Below are 20422 nucleotides of genomic sequence, written 5' to 3'. Positions count from 1 at the left end.
CAAAATATGTAGCATGAAAAAGTAACAAAAAACAAAACTTCAACATTTTAAAGTAATTTTTATTGGTCAACAAAACAAGGAAAGCAAAAAAACAAACAGACACAAACACACAAACAAAAATACATTTCAAAAATCAAAATAAACATAGGTTAACCATCCGAACATCTTCAGAAATTTTTATCAAAAGGCAGCAGAGACAAATACATCAAAGTGAACATCATTTAAAAATAAACAAAAAACATTGGCAAAATAAAAATAAACATAAACATGCAACAAACCACATTTCTGTTTAGCAACCACATTCCTGCCAGCTTGCCCCTCTGAGGGCAGCTGAGGACTGATCGATCCACGCTTTTTATAACATGTGCTAGTAATGAAGCAATTGAAATCACATGAACAAATTTCAGTCTCTAGTTTGGGTGAGCTTGTAAGTGCTTACACCTGGTAATAACCCAACCAAGCTCTATGAGCATCCAAGTGATTTTCACCTTTGAAAAAAAAATAAAAAAAAATTCTAAGTGTCTGAGCAGACTCAGTTCATCACACATGTAGGAACAAAGCTGCAATGGCATGAGACCTTTTTTTTTTTTTTCCCTGAACTCATGCTTTCCAGCCTGAAGGGGAGGTCTTAGTGAATTATTACGTAACAAAACTAAATAATAATAATTAAGGGGAAAAAAAGATTATTTTTAGATAATTTTGGGGATATTTATTATAGCAAACAGTAAAATTGATATTTTTTTGTTAAAATTTTTTTTCGCTCTATTTTGGTTTATAGCCAAAAAAAAAGGCAGAGGTGATCAAATACCACCATAAAAATTAATCTATTTGTGGGGAAAAAAAAGGACGAGAATTTTGATTGGGAACCACGTCGCACGACCGCGCAATTGTCAGTTAAAACGACGCAGTGCCGAATCACAAAAACTGGCCCGGTCATTGACCAGTAATATGGTCTGGGGCTCAAGTGGTTAAAAATTAACAAAACACTAAAGTTAGCCCAATTTTTGGTGATAATGTTAAAGATGATGTTACACCGAGTAAATAGATACCTAACATGTCACGCTTTAATATTGCAAACACTCATGGAATGGCGCCAAACTTCAGTACTTAAAAATCCCCATAGGCGACCTTTTTTTTTTTTTTTCCAGGTTACCAGTTTATAGCTACAAAGAAGGTCTAGTGCTAAAAGTATTGCTCTCGCTCTAACGCACGCGTCAATACCTCACATGTGTGGTTTGAACGATGTTTACATATGTGGGCGGGACTTGCGTACATGTACATGTACCCCTACCCATTCACCTGGGTAAAAAATGTAAAAAAATAATACACCACACACATTTATAAATTAATTTATTAGTCAGCTAGGGGTCCCCTACCACCACCCCATTGGGCCCCGGGCTTCGCCGTCTTCCGCCGGGACTCCCTTCACCATGAAGCTCCTTGCTTATGGGGGAGGGTCCCGAGCTTCGTCGGTTTCTGCGGGGGGGGTGCACCTACCCCCCGTCTTCTGCCGGGACCCCCTTCACCATGAAGCTCCTTGCTTATGGGGGAGGGTCCCGGGCTTCGTCGGTTTCTGCGGGGGGGTGCACCTACCCCCCCCCGTCTTCTACGCCGTTTTCTGCCGGAGCCCCTTCACCATGAGGCTCCTTGCCTATGGGGGAGGGCTCCGGGATTCGTCGATTTCTGCCGGGGGGGTACTGTAGCCCCCCCTCGTGCTGTTTTCTGCCGGAGCCCCCTTCACCATGAGGCTCCTCCTTGCCTATGGGGGAGGGCTCCGGGCTTCGTCGTTTTCTGCCGGGGGGGTGCTGTAGCCCCCCCGGGCTGGGTGCTGTAGCCCCCCCCGGGCTGTTTTCTGCCGGAGCCCCCTTCACCACGAGGCTCCTCCTTGCCTATGGGGGAGGGCTCCGGGCTTCGTCGTTTTCTGCCGGGGGGTTGCTGTAGCCCCCCCGGGCTGGGTGCTGTAGCCCCCCGTGCTGTTTTCTGCCGGAGCCCCCTTCACCATGAGGCTCCTTGCCTATGGGGGAGGGCTCTGGGCTTCGTCGTTTTCCACCGGAGGGCGCCACCCTCCGGGGCTTCTGCGGTGCCTTCCGCTTCTGCCTGCCTCCTCCGGGAGCCCAGGGCTTGTCTCCGCTGTCTTCTCCCTTCTCTTCCATTCGATGTTGACACAACGAGGTTCCGCGCTGGAATGCCATCTGAGCAGTGGGCATTGACTTATATAGGGAAATGCCACCATGTGACCTCAACCCATGTGACATCACATTCCCATCATGCCCAGGGAATGTGATGTCACATGGGTTGAGGTCACATGGTGGCATTGCCCTATATAAGTCGATGCCCGCCGCTCACACGGCATGTCAGCGTGGAACCTCGTTGTGTCAACATCGAATGGAAGAGAAGGGAGAAGACAGCGGAAACAAGCCCTGGGCTCCCGGAGGAGCCAGACAGAAGAGGGAACAGGAAAGAAAGCGGAAAGAAAGCCCTGGCTCCCGGAGGAGCCAGGCAGAAGAGGGAACAGAGAAAAAAAGCCCTGGCTCCGCGGGGGAGACAAGCAGAAGATGGAACAGAGAATAAAGAAGCGGAAAGAAAGCCCTTTCCCCGAAGGAGACAGGCAGAAGAGGGAAGACAGCAGAGAAAAGACCGGGGAGTTGGCGCACCCCCGGCAGAAGACGAACAAGACCGGAGCCCTGGCAGAAGGCACCGGAAAGACCGGGGGATAGGCGCCATCCCCCGGCAGAAGTTGCCGAAGTCCGGATGCCCCCCCCAATGTAAAAGAGCTTAAATGGGGTGGGGGCCCCCGGGGGAAGGCTCCGTAGAGGACCGAGGGATGGCGCCCTCCCCCGGCAGAAATCGCCGAAGCCCAGGGTCCCGGCAGAAGATAGGGAGAGAAGAAACCCCCCCCTTCAAAAAGAGCTAAAGAAGAAAGGGGGGGGCCCAGAGCTAACTAATAAATTATTTTATTCTGTGTGGTGTGTTTTTTAACTTTACATTTTCCCCAGGTGAATGGGTAGAGGTACGATGTACCCCATACTCATTCACATAGGGTGGGGGGCCGGCATCTGGGGGCCCCCTTATTAAAGGGGGCTCTCCGATTCCGATTAGCCCCCGCCCGCATACCCCGACAACCAATGGCAAGGGTTGTCGGGAAGAGGCTCTTGTCCCTATCGACATGGGGACAAGAGTGCTGTGGGGTGGGGGGCAGTACCCCCCTCCCCCACAGCTCACACTCCCCCATGTTGAGGGCATGCGGTCTGGTACGGCTCAGGAGGGGGGGGCGCTCGCTCGTCCCCACCCCCATTCCTGTCCAGGCCAGACTGCGTGCCTGGGATGAGGGCTTGGTTTGGATCTGGGGGGGAACCCCGCGCCGATTTTCGGCGCGGGTTTAACCCCTCACGTTCCAGACCAAGCCTAATGTACCCCTGGAGGGGGACCCGCGCCGATTTCAAGTTTGAAATTTGGCGCGGAGTTCCCCTTCATGGTCAGCGCAGGCTGAAAACCGTTCGGAGATTCCCGTGCGCCGCATCACGCAACGCAATCACGGGTTACGCCGCTTGGTATTTACCAAGATTTTATCGGCGTACTGACAAGCGCACGGGAAGCTCCGAAATTTCTCTGTACGCATGCTCAGTATGAAAATGAACCTCCAGAGGTTCAGGCGCACTGTGCAAGCGTACGGGGATCGGTTTCCAAAAAACACTTTCACTTTCAATTCGGCCCGCCAAACACATTCAAACACATGTCACTTCACTTCCCCTGCATCACCCCACCTCCCCCCCAATAAACTCCCGCCCAAATCCCCGATATTTACATTTCAATGTGCCGTGCGCCAGGTCTATAGTAGTGCACAATGCATTCTCTCCTGGGCGCACTGAGCACTTTAGTAACTATTGAAATACACTGCACTAGCAGCGTATTTCAATAGTAAATGTCAAAACGGCTGCTACTCCTGCTTTTACTCCATGAGTCATGGAGTAAAGGCTTGGTAAATCAGCCCCTCTATCTCTCTGTAAACCACCAACACACTACACAAGGCCGACTTCCAGGCAGCATTATATAGTGTGGGGCGTGTACTAAACCCCCTGAGCCATAATTGGCCAAAGCCACCCTGGCTTTGGCCAATTATGGCTCTCCGTTTTTGCGCGCTGTGATTGGCCAAGCATGTGGGTCATAGTGCATGCTTGGCCAATCATCAGCCAGCAAAGCACTGCGATGCCGCAGTGAATTATGGGCCATGACACGCCACTCGAATTTGGCCCATAACGTTCGTAATTCGACGAACGGTCAAACATACAATGTTCGAGTCGAACATGGGTTCGACTTGAAAACAAAGCTCATCCCTATGGGAAACGTAAGATCCATAAAAGATCTATCAGTCCACAAAAAGAAAACCCTACCAGATTTACCATGTTTATCCGATCAAACCATGGAAAGAAAGAGAAGATTTGACAGTCAGTCAGAAAGTCCAGGAAGATCTAGATGCCCAAATTAGGAAGGTAGAGATTGCAGAGGGCCTTTTCCCCTTCTCAAAAACAGGAGCCCTGGTAAGTTTTGCAGAGAAACCAAGAAATTTTTTCAAATCCCATACCGCATACCTGAGACAAACTGGAATTTTGTCTCAGCAGACACGCACTTTAATGGCATCCCAGTCTTTGGCCGTAGGGTTGAATATTGAGTTGGCCAACCCTTTGCCGCTATAACAGCCTGAACTGTGTCTGGCAATAAAATGGGCTCTTGAGACACTCCACTACTACCTGTTGGACCAACTCTTCAAGCCATGTGCCCCTTACATGGATGGCCCAAAATAAAGTTAAGAGCTCCAGAATCACCTGGTGGTTTCTCGCCCTACAGGATTTCAAATTTGTAGTGGTGCATAGACCAGGGACAGTACATCAGAATGCAGATGCCCTTTCCTGGGTCTATTACCATTTTGTTTGTGGTGTGCAGACCCCTGATCTAGAACAGAGGGAAGGGTTATGTAGAGAGTCAGTCTGGGGCAGGGTTAAGAGAGGACAGGTACTTTTCCTCCAGACCTAGTTATTAATCAACTGGCCTGAGAGGTTGGGGGTGGCTATTTTGCTGTGACCTGCTGGGTGAGCTAGCCTATAAAATAGACTTTAGCTCTGGCTAGAGCACTTAAAGTGATTGTAAGCCTTTGTTTTTTTTTTTTATTAAAAATAACAAACATGTCATACTTACCTTCAATGCGCAGCTCGTTTTGCACAGAGTGGCCCCGATCAACCTGTTCTGGGGTCCCTCGGCGGCTCCTCGCATCAGATAACCCCCTAGAAGAAGCACTTTACCGGGGGTTACCTTGCGGGCGCACTCCCGAGTCCAGCATTCGGCTTCCATAGAAATTAATGCCGGACTCGGCCCCGCCTCCCGGTGCTCGTGTCATTGGAAATGATTGACAGCAGCGGGAGCCAATGGCTGCGCTGCTATCAATCTATCTAATCAAGAGCCGGCACCCCATGCAGAGAGGGACAGCGCTTCTCCGCCAAGGGAAATATGGGGCTCAAGTAAGTAAAACGGGGGTACAAAGAAAAATATTGCGTTTGTTTTGCAAAAAATATGTGAAGCTGCGATCAAAAGTGTTATACTACACAAAGACAAATTGTAAAGGGAAGGAGATCGCGCTAAAATTATAATGACAATAAATGGTGAAAAAAGTTCAAATCAATGTAGATAGTCCCGCCACACAGGCAAATTCATAAAACAATCTCCCAGGTGCACCAACGAAATCCACAAGAAGAGTGCTTTAAAGGAAAGATCCTCCACCAAGGTTACAAAGGGCCTCTTACCGGATGGAATTGATCTCCAGATTATAAGAGATCTCACACAGCATGATAAGAGGTACTGGAATGATATCACATAGGCAGCCACAGCATTGGAATCCTTATCAGAGTAAGTCCTCATTAAGCCAGAAGCTTCTAGTATTGGTTGTCTCACTTGCATAAAAATTCCTCAGTATTTTAGAACATCAGATATCATTTTTTGCATGATTTTATACAGATACAAAAATATCTTACTGCAGTCCTGGTTTCATGTCCTCATTGTTCGTTCCTGCTCTAATCCTTCTCTGTTCTGAAACACCTCCTGGCTGTCTGTTTCCTGATACTGAATTGAGTATTATGATACTTTTTCTAAATTTAGGCCACTGAGTTCAGCAGAGTGTAGGAGATGGCCGGGGCGATAGAAACGCTATGAGTGGTTCCAGTATGACTCCTCCATCACCACTACAGAGCCCAATGTGTCTCTGCTGCCTTGGCAGCAGAGACACAATATAAAGCAGATATTGTACCCTAGCATGCAGATCTTTTTTACAAATATTTTCAAAAATAGACAAGCGGGTTAACAAAGGTGAAGAAGTTATTAGAGGCTTAAAAAAGTTTTTTATTTGGAGGTATCTGAATAATTCCGATTGCGGTATACCATATGATTTACATAATGTCGGGAATGGAATAAAATATGTGGAGTCGACAAATTTGTGCATGTACAGGATATCCCTAACAGCCCATTCCGTAAATGATTTGGAAAAGACCCATGCAGGATAAGATGCCGGATTTTTATAGAATGATAACAATGGATTGTGGGGAGATTGTAGTTTTTTATTTTGAATCTATCCCATAGGGAAAGTAAATGTTTAATAATGGGGTTTCTTATATTTCTGCACACTTTAGGAGAGACCCACAGCACATTGGATAGTGGAAAGGGATCACATTCAATTGCTTCTATTGATACCCAGAGAGGTATTTCCTGTTTTACATGATATTTAGCAAGTGTTGCTATTTATGCAGCTCTGTAATAATGCGCAAAGTTGGGGTGTCCGAGTCCCCCCTTTACTTTGGGGAGGTATAGAGTTTGTGTTTTTATTCTCGGTTTGGAAGAACCCCAGACAAAAGATGAAACTCTCTTCTGAACTATCCTCAAGTAATATGCAGGTATTGGGATGGTTAGCACTCTAAAGAGGTATAAACGTTTTGGTAGTATCGTCATTTTGACTGCATTGATTCTTCCAAACCATGATAATGGGAGATGGGTCCATGAATTCATTAAATTTGATATTTGTTTTAGAATTGCGGGATAGTTATGTGAGAATAAATCTGATATGGATGCAGTAAGATGTATCCCTAAATAAGGGATGCATTTTTCTGGCCATTCAAATGGGAGGCCTGTTTTGGCGGCACTCAGTTCTATGTTTGAAAGGGATATATTTAGCGCTAAACATTTTTTTGGATTGATTACTAAGCCTGAAAATGTTGCAAAATGATTCAGGATTGGGATGAGATTAGAGCCTGACACTTGGGGGGATGAGAGAAATAGGAGGATATCGTCAGCAAATAGGCATATTTTGTGTTTGTGTCCTCCTAATTCTATGCCTAAAATAGTGGGGTCAGATCTGATCTTTTGCGCAAGTGGTTCAATAAGGAGGGCAAATAATAATAGGGATAGTGGGCATCCCTGTCGTGTGCCTCTTTTAATGCTAAAAGGGTCTGATTTATACCCTCCATACTTAACATGTGCTTTCTGGATAATTGTAGAGTTCCATGATCCATTTTGTAAAATTAGGGCCAAAACCCAATTTTTGTAATGTGTATTTTATGTATGACCATGAAATGGAGTCAAATGCTTGTTTGATGTCTAAAGAGAGAAAACACGCTTTTTTGCTATGTGTGCTAATAGGCCCACCCTACGTATATTGTCGCCTGCTTGTCACGTGGGCATAAAACCAACTTGGTCTCGATGGATCAGCGTTCCAATAATTTTATTAAGACGATTTGCTAATATTTTGGCTGGTATTTTGATATCCGTATTCAACATAGAAATAGGACGATAATTTGTACTAAGGGTGTCATCCGAATGTGGTTTAGGGATAATACATATTATGGCCAACAATGATTCTTGCCTAAAGGTTTTTTGTTTTAATAAGTCATTAAATGCTTCTGCCATCCTTGGGGAGATAAGGTCCTTGAAGGTTTCATAATATCGAGCTGAGAATCCATCAGGTCCTGGCCTTTTATTTAATTTGAGTTCTTTAATGGCAGCTGCTACTTCTTCTTGTGTGATTGGTTTTTCTAGTTGTGTTTTTTGAGTTTCCTTCATTTGTGGTAATTGAATTTGTGAGAAGAAGGAGTCTGTTTCCGTGTCATTAAATGTATTAGCCTCTGAATAAAGTGTTTTTAGGTGGGAACTGAACTTCTGTACTATTTTGAGTGGGTTACTAGTAATAATGTTGTTTGCTATTTTAAGTTTGATAGGCTTGAAGGTCTTATTAATAGAGTTCAGTGCTCTTGCTAAATATGTGCCTGGTTTATTAGCGTTCTTATAGAATGTATGTTTAGTTCTATTTAATGCTTTGTCTGCTGAATCAGTAAGGAATAAATCATACTCTAAACGCGCTTTATTGAGACGATTTTTGGCGGTGGGAGTATGATTATTTTGGAAGGCCATGAATGATAAGTTAAATTCTGTTTGTAATTGTCTTGCCATTTGTTTACGCTCTCTTTTAAGAATCCCTAATTGTCGTTGGAATGTTCCTCTTAATACTGGTTTGTGCGCTTCCCAAAGCGTGAGTGGGGATATTTCTGGGCTCATATTGTGCTTTAAATATTCTTTTAGGGCTTGTTCAATCACTAAGCAATAGGTAGGATGCTTAAGCAATATCTCTGGGAGATACCAAGTTGGATCATGATTTTTGGGTATAGCAGATGCTACTGTGGTGAACACTGCATTGTGATCAGACCACGGGATGGGTATGATATTAGAGTTGAGTATTTCTGGTATCATACCAATTGTTAAAAATATATAGAAAAAAGCAGAAAAATTGCGCCAACCTAATACATGCAATAAAGTCCTTATGTGTATCCAGCAGAAGTCCTTCCTGAACGCGGTCCCTGGGCAATAAGAGACGGTTTGAGGAGGAGTACTACACATTAGATCTCGTATATCCCGCCAAGGATTCCTATGCATTGTGGTTTGTTTACATCCCGGGTTCAACTTAAGCTGTTCCTCATACTCTGGAGTATCCTGGTGTTAACCATAAATAACGCTGTTATTTGGTTGCCTTGTGGTAAGCCTCAGTCCATGTGGTGGCGGATCACATTTATGTCATTAATCACACACTGGGTGTCGTTTATTTTGGATTTCACTATTTTGGACTTCTATGTTGCATATGTGCACTATTAAGGACTTAATTACACTTATTTTTTGCACGTATTTTTGTGCGATTTTCTCCTTAATAATTTGATAATTTTTTGTGGATACACATAAGGACTTTATTGCATGTATTAGGTTGGCGCAATTTTTCTGCTTTTTTCTATTATTTTGTGTTAGGTCACGCAAATTGCTGCCTCCATATTTATTCACTTAATTGATTTATTATTTGTTAGCGCAATTTTTCCCTTTTCAATTCTGTTAAAAATATATGATTGATTGGGTTAGAGAAATAGGTATAATTACGTTTCGTTGGATTAGATTCTCTCCAGGAATCTGCTAAATTATATTTGGTTAGGAGGTTAGAGAGAGACCACTTGGCTTGATATTTTGGAGGAGCATATGGGGTTTTGTCAAAAAATGGAAGGAGGACCTGATTGGAATCACCGCATATAAAAAGGGAGCCCATTTTGTGAGTATTAATAATTTGGAAAAGATGTGACATAAAGGGTTCTGGATTAAGGTTGGGTGCATAATAAGAGACCACTGTAATAGCGGTGTCCATGATAAAGCCCGTTAGAAAAAGGTATTGACTCTCTGGGTCTTTGATTTCTGATTGCAGTACAAATGGCGTAGTTCGGTGGAATGCTATTAGGGTTCCCCTTTTCTTGGTAGTAGCAGATGCTGTATACACTTGTGGATAAAATGCATTATACAATTTAGGAGTTGTGTTTGTGGTGAAGTGTGTTTCTTGCAAACAAACAATGTGAGCTTTCTTAGCCTGAAACGATCTAAATGCTTTTGTTTCTGAGGTACATTTAGACCTTGTACATTAAGAGTCAATACATTCAATGGAGCCATGATAGCCTAACCATTAAGCTAATCTTACCATTATTCATTGTGAAGTGGCTTCTCGGCCCAGTCCGTGCAGACAAAGGAGAAAAAGAAGAAAAGGGGGATCCAAAATAATCATCCTTAAAAAGAAAATGAGAGACAATACAGAATAAAGAATATCTGAATACAATTAAGCAGATAAAGTACTTGAGGTTTACCCGTGATAAGGGATAAAGTCCCCTATCAGGGGGAAAGGGGCCCTCGTCGAATCCCCACATAATATTATGGGGATCCGAGGAGATCCTAGTGAGGCACATGTTTTTTCTGTGCACTGGAGAACCGCTTACTAAATGTGATATGCGCACCCCTTAGGGGGCAAATTTTTCGCCCTAACTAAATATAACAAAACTGTGAATAAGTTATATTTGATTTCCCATACATGAAAGTGAAATTGGGGGGGGGGGGGGTGCAATAACGACTAAACTACTGGGGTAATACTGGTTATTTTTAAACTATTCCCACAATAAAATGTGGGGTTATTCAAGGTTTAATATAACATTGAAATTTCCCCTATTGTAACATTAAGCATTGTGACTATACTAGCCAGAATGTTTAACAAACAAAAAAAGAATGTAACTTTTCCTTATCTTTGTTTAAGGTGTGTTAATAACTATGCTTCACTTGTAAACAAATAACCTTAAAGTATTTGTGAAGCAAAATGGGTGCAAAGCACAAGTACATTAACAAACTGGCTAAATTAATATAGGTGGTTTATACACTACCCTGAATTTACACACAAGTAGTAGATGATAAGATTGTATATTTTAAACACACAGAGTAATATTACTAGCAGGTCTTCAGGTATTTCATAAAAAAAATATTTATACTTTTTCTTTTTCTCTCAATTTAAACAAAAAAAAATGTTGAAGAGTGGCAATTAAGTGTAACACTTATTTCCTTTTGGGAAAAAAGTCTTTACATGAGTTGTATTTTCCTTTCCGAAAAAGTGTTGTTGAAGCAAAAAAGAAAAATGAGGAAACTTTTGTGATGATCAGTCAGTCCATTGTATCTTCTTGGTCATGGGGTTGGCATGCAAATCTGCCTCGTTTATGTGAATGGTGGGTACCATTATTCATCCCATGCTGAGGTAAATTGTTGTGGGAAGAAGCAGATGCTGATCTTCTGCGTGAGGTGGTTGCTGTGGCTGCTCCTTCAATTAGCTTGAGGTCAAGTAAGGCTTGTTGAAGTTGGTCAGGTGTTCTGCAAGTAATTTTGTTTCCTTGGTTCGTGAAGCGCAGGGAAAAGGGGAATCCCCAGTGATATTTAATCTTGTGGTGTTGGAGTTCCAATAAGAGAGGTTTCATTGCCCGCCTCTTGGATATAGTTAGCTGGGAGATATCTGCAAATATCTGATAGTTATATCATTGGAAGAGTAAATTGTTCTTTTCTCTGGCTGCTTCCAATATCTGCTCCTTTGTTCTGTAATAATGGAACTTGGCAATATTGTTCCTAGGGGGACCCTCTGTCTTTTTGGGCATAAGTGCCCTGTGGACTCTGTCCATTTCCATCTGTTCCACTGCTATTCCTGGCAGTAATTTCTGACATAAGGCTAGTATGGTGGCTTGGAGGTCTAAGACTGATTCAGGAATACCTCTGAATCTTAAATTGGACCTTCTGGCGCGGTTTTCATAATCCTCCAACCTATTTTGTAGTGTTATATTTTCCTCTTTAAGTGAGTCCAGTTCAGTCAGACATTCTTGGGTGAAAACTTCAATTTCTTCAACTTTCATTTCCAATGTTTCTGTACGGTGCCCCAATTCTCTAATCTCCTTTGTGAGGTTAGAGATGATTTGTTCTGAGGTGTGCTTTAAGGTTTTATGCAGCATTTTCTCAAATTGCTTTAATAATCCTGAGGGGACAGCTGTGTCTTGAAGTGCTGCTTGAGAAATTTCATTATCATTTTCGCTGTCAGAGTTCAAATCTCCCAGGGAGATAGTGGGTTTCATCTGCTTTGCCATAATCTTTTTCTATTTCCCTGAAGAGAATACAGCTGAGGGGGCTGGGGCCTTTTTTGCTGTACTTTTAGTCTGCTGGCTGCCGCTATTGGGGTTAGTTTTTGACTTGTTTCGGGCACCCCCCAGCACCATTTTCCTCATAAAAGGTCCCCCTCACCTCTTAGGCAAATGAGTCCATGAATTTTATCACTTTTGATTTGACTGGCGTCCTGAGATATGCGGCTTTTCTCCCTCACAGAGCAGAGCTCTAGCCTGACATGTCCGTCCTGCTAGCCTCCATACATGTGCCTCCTTAAAAAAACACTTTTTAAATAAATGTTTCACATAAATAATTACTGTTTAAATGGTACATAGAAGAACCTGGTAAAAAAATAACTCAAAGCTGATATTTAAACTTCTTGGCCGGTAATTGGAATAATGGCTTTATTTTGTAGTACTTTAAAACAAATGGTAAATCTCCTCCTGGTCACAGGAGTGCAAAACGAATTGCACTCCTGTGACCAGTTTTGAGCCGAGAGCGGTTTGACGTCCACTTTTTGCTGACGTCACTGCCATCAGTCGAGGCAACGCGCCAACCTGACTTCCAAATCTTGATCCGCCAGCTGCCTTGATTGGTGGCAGTCTCAACGAGCCGCTGAGACGGCCGCTCCCCGCTCCCCTCCACGGCTCAGCGCTCCAATGAGCTCGGTGAAGTAGAGCAGAAGCGATGCTGACTGACAGTCAGCATCGCTTTGCTCAGGGAGGAGTGAGAAACGAGCCATTGGCGGTGTTCGGTGGCTCAGTTGTTGGTGCAGAGACACCGGGGGACAGATGCAGCATCAGTCTGATCCTCCGAGGTAAGTATGAGTAAGAAAAAAAAAACTTCTCTTTTAAGAATACAGATTAAAATACATTTTCAGATAGCTGTGGGAAGAGAACAGAAGGCAGAAAATTACCAGTAATAAAATATTACATTTAATTTTTTCTAGATATTGATGAGTGTGAACTGTTTGGGCAAGAAATCTGCAAAGAAGGAAAATGTGTGAACACGCAGCCCAGCTATGAATGTTACTGCAAACATGGCTACTACTATGACACCCGTTTACTGCAATGTATGGGTAAGAAATCTATGCAAAACTCTGCCTGGAGTTTATAAAAAAAACTGTAGATGCAGTTCAATTCTGAGCAATACTAGTTACTTAGGCCACTGTAGATGTATTTATAAATAGTTCTGTTTGTTTAATTACCCTCTAGTGCATTTTATATCATTGTTTGCACATACGGATATACAGGCATACCCCACTTTAAAGGACACAATGGGACCAGAGCATGTATGTAAAACGAAAATGTACTTAAAGTGAAACAATATATTTTTTCCCTTCTAGGGTGTAGTAGGGGGTCAGGGGCTGTAGTGGGGGTGTCAGGAGCTGTAGTTGAGGTCTCAGGGTCTGTATTGGGGGTGTCCGGGGCACACTGGAACAGGACTGGCTATGCTCTCGGAGCTTTAGCTCCTTCTACTGTGGCTGCAAAATGTCTGTACAGTACTTGTAAGGCACTTTACATACACTCGCGGGTATGTCCTTACTCGCGAGTGTATGTAAAGTGAGTGTACTTAAAGCGGGGTATGCCTGTATTAAAATCTGCATTTATGGGTATAAAATTACCCCCAGAACATTATATTTTCTGAAAGCAGAGACCCTGTAGAATAAAAATATGGTAATTGCAATGTTTTATGTTGCACGAAATAGATACCAAATGGCGGAAAAGAATGGTGGAAAAATGATGGTACCCAAAACTATCAATAAGCAATGCATTAAATGTCTCTACAGCTCATTAGTTAGCAATACATTCGAGAAGAGAAGAACAGGAGAGCCTGGAAACCATGGGGGAAATCTGGCAGGAAAGGGAGAGGGGTAATCACTTTTAGATCACTGCCAGGAGCAGGCATTAAAAAACACATATCATTTCATTGCTGTTACTGCAGCCATGAGCTGGTTGGAAACCCTTCATATTCTGGACATATGTAGTAAAAGAAATGTAGGTGATACTCCAAAACTAGTTTATTACCATGTTATATTGAAATACATGAAACATCAAAAAATAAACAAAATAGTTATGGACTCAAAACCAAACCATCCCAGAACTGGGTTTCTATGAAAACCTATCCCAAAAATCTAGACCAGTGCATCATAAAAAAACTATTTTATTGTACATGTAACACCTAGATCATTATAAAAATCAATCATAGACCCCAAACCACCCTCTCAATATAGCACAATTATTTCACATTCTCATTCATCCTTAAACTTGTAAATTTTGTACAGGCATATCCTTGGTACTGTATTATTGACTATGAGCAGAAGGGATGTGCAGAAAGTTCCTTAGTATGTTCAGGCATTTCCTCTCTCTGATCACCACCTTATTAGTTTTGCTCCCTTTAACCACCTAAAAGTTGCCCGTAGAAACCTTTGTCACTTCAACTCTTCTCTATTCTGCTACCGAACACTTCTATGACAATCTCACCCCTGTCCTGCCCCTATCTAGCCACTTCTGTCTACAATAGATCCCTGTCCTCTGCCCTGGATGAGCTTGCCCCCCTCACTACACACAGAATCAGGCCCGACCCCTACAACCCTGGCAAACGGATGACAACAGAAGTCTCAAATAAATAAATGACTGTGTTGCGCTGCAATCTACACCAAAACATACAACATAGTGTAACTGTTGAACACCAATCTGATAACATAAATGTAGCGCCCCCTTACTTTCAGTATGGGCACTACGCTAAAGTTAGTGGGGAATGGGAGAGTTATTTTGCTCCCATTCACAGTTTGTCAAATTTGGGCTGCTGTCATTCCAGAAATGTCCTTTTCCCCAGCAGCCAATTGGATGAGTTTTCCCTCGCGGAGCATGCTGGGGAGGGGTATATCTGTGGCAGACGCCATCTTCATTGGTTCTTCCCGTGGGTTCCAGGTGCGGCATCCACCTTTAGGGTGTGCGCATCCAATGGGCCCTTCCAGGCCGGGGTCAAATGCTACGCAGAGCTTTATATTGCTGAGAGGGGCCCCAGTGACTTGCTGGGTCCCCCGCTTTACTAACAAGATCCCAGGCTGGGTGCCGCTCGATTGGGGGGTCGGCTTGAGGAGAGCCCGGAGGCAGGTTATCCGACAGAGCTTGAACGAACCATGTTCTGGGATCTGGTGACCGGAATGCTGACAGGTACAGTTGCTGTCATCCGGTGTCATCCGGTGACCAAAGTTTAAATCTACTGGGAGGATTTGCTCAATTTGTCCATTTAGCTCATCCAAAATAATAGGCCTGTGGCAGAGGCCCTAGAGCCGGGTCTGTGAGAGAGGCCTGTTCCTCCCAGCAATCTAAAGTGACACTTCGGCTGCCAGGCTCGTGGCAGGAGTCTGTCCGGGGGCACTTCACCCACTCTGGCTAGAGTGGCGACAAACTGCTATTTGATAATACTAAGAGCAGGATTGCTCGGTTAATTTCCAGGCCTGATACTGCAAAGTTCTCTCTCTTGCTTCATCAACCTTTTCTTCCTATTTGATGTTGATGTTGGCCGTGTTGGCCTGGAAATAAAACATTGGAAAACCTTTATTCATTGTCTGGACATTCGCTCACTACTCTGTTCTCCAACTGCGCCCCTAGACAACACTAAGGTAACTTAATACGCCGATCCCAACAACAAATCAGCGGCTCCTGAGGGAGTAGCGCTACACGTGGGGGCTTGTCCGGGATTTCGGCTGTTGCCATTGACAACAGAGTTTGTGAGTAGCTATTTATTAAGGAGCGAAGAGTGTCCGGCATCGTGTGTTTGAACTGTCCGGCTACGAGGGAGTTAAACTTGCATCGCTAAGCTTGGGCGTACGTGCAGCCTAGCAGGCTAGCACGCGCCTACAACGTGCCTGGACAAGTTCTTCAAGTGGGAGGAGCCACCCTCCCTTGCGTGAGACGTGGGTACAGTTTTGCGCCAAGTGAAGAAAAGAAACGCCCACCTCCGTGCCAAATCGGCAGAACCGCCATTTTCCTCGTGCAGAACGGATCGCGGAAAGAATGTCTGCCTCATTGGGGAATTGCGTTGCCTCTAATGGATTGAGACGCCCTATCACCACTCCGGGTGGGGCTCTTCGTGACTACTGTACCTGGGGTGCCGCTGACGGACACTGGGGTACGGATGCGGACGGATAGGCAGTTCGTACTCCTGTCTAGTGGAGGGGAAAACGCCCTTGGACTGTCCTGCTCAAAGTGTGAAAAACTGGCCATCCACCTCCTGCCTTTCTACCGGTGCCATGGGTGCCGGGCTTACCTGTTTGTAGTCGTGCCACCGGTCAGACTTCCACAGGAGTACTCGTGGATTGGTTCTCCGGGGTTGTTACTGCGGAGGAAGAGGCCCCAGAGCCGGAACTCTCTTCATCCAAAGGAGCGGAAAAATCGGGGACTGTGACCACTGAACTCGTCGATGTCCCGATCGCCAAGACCCCTGCATCGGCTACCTCGCCCACCTGATGGAGGTAAGCCTGCCTGACGGGACAAGGCAAGATGACCATGTGAGCTGCATGTTCAGTATGCAGGCCGAGACCGCCCGGGAGGCCGTATCAGTTGGAGCGGCCTACATTAGATGTGTTGCTGTCGGAGAGGGACCTCCCCGGCTGCCTGACTGGGGTGGATGGAAGCTATCGCATCGCCCTGACCTGGCGGTTGTCCCGCCTGAGGGCCGAAATTACCTCCCTGCCGGAGCAGAGGATTCATCGGATTTCGAATTTTGGTCAGAGGGTTTCCAGACGGATGGCGGAGATCTCCGCGCCCATCTCTTCGAGCCTCGGTTCCCCGAACAACAGGGCTTTGGGGGATTTTGGGCCTCCAGCAAAAAGAAGAAGAAGCGCTCTGCCCGGGGAGCACCCTGCGAGTCTGGCGTAATATGCCCATCTTGAGGAGCTGGTGAGTCTGTTGCTGTGTTTTTACTCAGCGCTCCTCCAACCTGTGATGTGCCCGTCCTATGCGGGCACCCGATGTTTGTGCTGCCGGGCCCTTTTGTGTGACTGAGTGGGCCAGAGGGTGTGTTGCCTGGCCTACTTACCTTGACCTTGAGGGTTTGCCCCGTTCAGTTTGTTTTCTCCAAGTTTCCCCTTTGCCCCTACTCCTCCAGATCCACATTGACATTTTTGTGAAGAACTCTTGGGTGGGGTTGGGTTCAGTCAGTTAGAGGGGGGGGGGGTCCTTGCCAACTTCTCTGTAGCAATACAGGAAGATTCCACAAGAAAGGAACTGTTTTTTTTTACTTCCCTTTTGCTGCTATCTCTCGCACTTGAACTGAACTGCCGCAGTACCAGCGCACTGACTGCTAGGGGCAGTGTTCTGCAACGTTCACATTGCAGGACAGAAATGTATATACAGTTCTTTTACAGTTTTATATTCTTGCAAATAGAGCGTCTCTTTGGGAGGACTGGAAATTTTGCGCTCGGGCCCGAGTGCACAGTTTCAATTCTGACCTTGGAGGTTGTATATAGAAAATTATATTTATACATCAGGATGTGTATTGTGTATTTTGTATGCTTTTATATCTTTCCTATACAGGTTTTTCTGGACCCACCTACTATCAACACTGCGGAGAATGGGCAGCTAGATAGATAGGGTTGTGTATGTTTGTATGTCTTCTGTTATTTAAATGATGCCAATATTGAAATGCACTGTTTGAATCCTGTCCCTTCTTTTCCTCCTTTTTCTGTCTGGTTTAGCAGGTATCAGGCTGGCATTCAGGCTTTAATGCCTAGGACACTGGGGACAGTATCACTCAAGTGGGGGGAGTATGTAGCTCCCCCTTACTTTCAGTATGGGCACTATGCTAAAGTTAGTGGGGAATGGGAGAGTTATTTTGCTCCCATTCACAGTTTGTCAAATTTGGGCTGCTGTCATTCCAGAAATGTCCTGTAGGTCAGCTTGCGCTCCAGGGGTGTTGTTTCTACCCCTGGGTGACAGGTGGTGCTAGAGGGGTTCTGGCAGAGCTGCTTTTCCCCAGCAGCCAATTGGAGGAGTTTTCCCTGGCGGAGCATGCTGGGGAGGGGTATATCTGTGGCAGACGCCATCTTCATTGGTTCTTCCCGGGGGTTCCAGGTGCGGCATCCACCTTTAGGGTGCGCGCATCCATTGGACCCCGGCGATGGCCTTTCAGGCCGGGGTCAAATGCTACACAGAGCTCTATATTGCTGAGAGGGGCCCCAGTGACTTGCTGGGTCCCCCGCTTTACTGACAAGATCCCAGGCTGGGTGCCGCTCAATTGGGGGGTCGGCTTGAGGAGAGCCCGGAGGCAGGTTATCCGACAGAGCTTGAACGAACCATCGGGGATCTGGTGACCGGAATGCTGACAGGTCGGAAACTGTACGGAATGCTGTCATCCAGTGACCAAAGTTTATTTTTTACTTTATATGTTTATTTGTTTTTTTCTTTTCTTTACATAAAACAGCATATGGAAAGGCACAGGGCAAATACACTGCCAAAAACAAACATGAATACAATCCTCTCGACAAAAAAAATACATACATATTTGCTCTGGACCCTCCCATAAACTCCCTCACTAAATCTTCCCACTCTAACCCTTTTCTTAGTCCTCACTCTCTCTCACAGAGAGACAAGTGATGCATCTGCCCTTTCCCAGCTCCCCCCCAAAAGGAGAGAGGAAAAAAAAAGAGAAAAATAAATAAATAAAAGAAAAAAAGATAAAAGAGGGTGAGAGAGAAGAGGAACCCATCCTCTCCCTCCCTTAAACCACAAATCATAACAGGAAAGTCGGTTTATCCTTCATATTATATTTTACATTATAATTCCCTGCGCGTATCCGATTCTTCATTAATCAGGTTCAGTCATTAATCTTTTCCCCTCATCTGAATTTTTAAATAAATTCCAGCTCTTCCACGTTTCTTTGTATTGTTTTTTTTTACCCTTAGCTGAGAGAACTAGGTCTTCCATAGCTTCTATGGGCCAGATTAAGGTAGAAGTGCGGCGGCTTAACGTATCGTAGATACGTTACACCGCCGCAAGTTTTCATTGCAAATGCCTGATTCACAAAGCACTTGCGATGAAAACTACGCCGGCGGCCTCCGGCGTAAGCCCGCGTAATTTAAATGGGCATGTGCTCATTTAAATTACTGCGCATGCTCCGTTTCGTAACTCCCGCCGTGCTTTGCGCGAAGTGACGTCATTTTTTCGAACGGCGACGCGTGTAGCGTAATTCTGTATTCCCGGACGGCTTACGCAAACGACGTGAATTTTTAAATTTCGACGCGGGAACGACGGCCATACTTTATACATACGTTTGCTGTGTAAAGTTAAGGCACCAAAAACGACGACTAATGGGAAACTAGACTAGCGGCGACGTAGCGAACGCGAAAATCCGTTGTGGATCGCCGTAACTCCTAATTTGCATACCCGACGCTGGTTTATGACGTAATCTACCCCCAGCGGCGGCCGCGGTACTGCATCCTAAGATCCGACAGTGTAAAACAATTACACCTGTCGGATCTTAGGGATATCTATGCGTAACTGATTCTATGAATCAGTCGCATAGATACTCCGAGAGATACGACGGAGTATCTGAGATACTCCGTCGTATCTCCGTTGTGAATCTGGCCCTCTATCTCCAACTCTATTTATCCACTCTAAAACTGTTGGTGACGTAGTATCCCTCCACCGTAGGGGTATACCTGCTTTAGCTGCATTCACCAAATGGCACAGTACTGAGTTCCGATAAGTCTGAACTGGGATCTCGGATAGGTGAAGTAGGAAAAAAGCGTGATCATTTTGTATTTTTAACTCAGAATTTTTTTGCAAGATTCTCATAATTGACAACCAATAAACTCTTATTTTTTTACAAAACCAAAATATATGAATTAATGTCCCGCTTTCTTCTCCACATCTCCAACATCTGTCAGAATTTTCATTGCAGAATTTTTTGAGTTGTACTGGAGTATGGTACCACTGCATCAAGATTTTATAGTTTAATTCTTGAGTTTGTGTACAGATTGAAGATTTTAGAGTCAAAAAGATAATCTGTTTATGTTGTAATGCAGAGAAGGTCCTATCTAGGTCCTTCTCCCACTTGTTAAGGCCTGGTATCTCCTGATCCTCCCTAAGTTTATTTAATAGTCCATACATTTTAGAGATCCCTCGGGCTAGTGGTTCTAAATCATTAGGCCCCGTACACACGACCGAACATATCCGCTGAAACTGGTCCGACGGACCAGTTTCAGCAGACATGTTCGGTCGTGTGTACAGCCGACCGGACAATTGTCCGGCGGATCGGACAGTTTCCAGCGGACAAATGTTTCTTAGCATGCTAAGAAACATGTCTGCTGGAAGCCTGTCCGTCGGACATGTTCGGTCGTCTGTACAGACTCACCGGACATGTCCGATCGGCCGAAAGCCCTCGCATGCGTTGAAGT

General features: G+C 44.8%; 1 protein-coding gene across 1 annotated transcript in view; it reads left to right on the top strand.

Moving 5' to 3' along the window:
• The window catches only part of LOC120916886 (latent-transforming growth factor beta-binding protein 3-like), a 2124401-nt gene that overhangs the window by 1592088 nt on the left and 511891 nt on the right, over positions 1 to 20422 (top strand). Inside the window, 1 exon segment of the mRNA XM_040327823.1 lies at positions 12965 to 13093. Coding sequence (XP_040183757.1) covers positions 12965 to 13093 — 129 coding nt within the window.

The sequence above is a fragment of the Rana temporaria genome, chromosome 11 (genome assembly GCF_905171775.1).
Source record: "Rana temporaria chromosome 11, aRanTem1.1, whole genome shotgun sequence".
Lineage (NCBI taxonomy): Eukaryota > Metazoa > Chordata > Amphibia > Anura > Ranidae > Rana > Rana temporaria.
The sequence above is the reverse complement of the archived record's forward strand: the minus strand, read 5'-3'. Positions and strand labels throughout refer to the sequence as shown.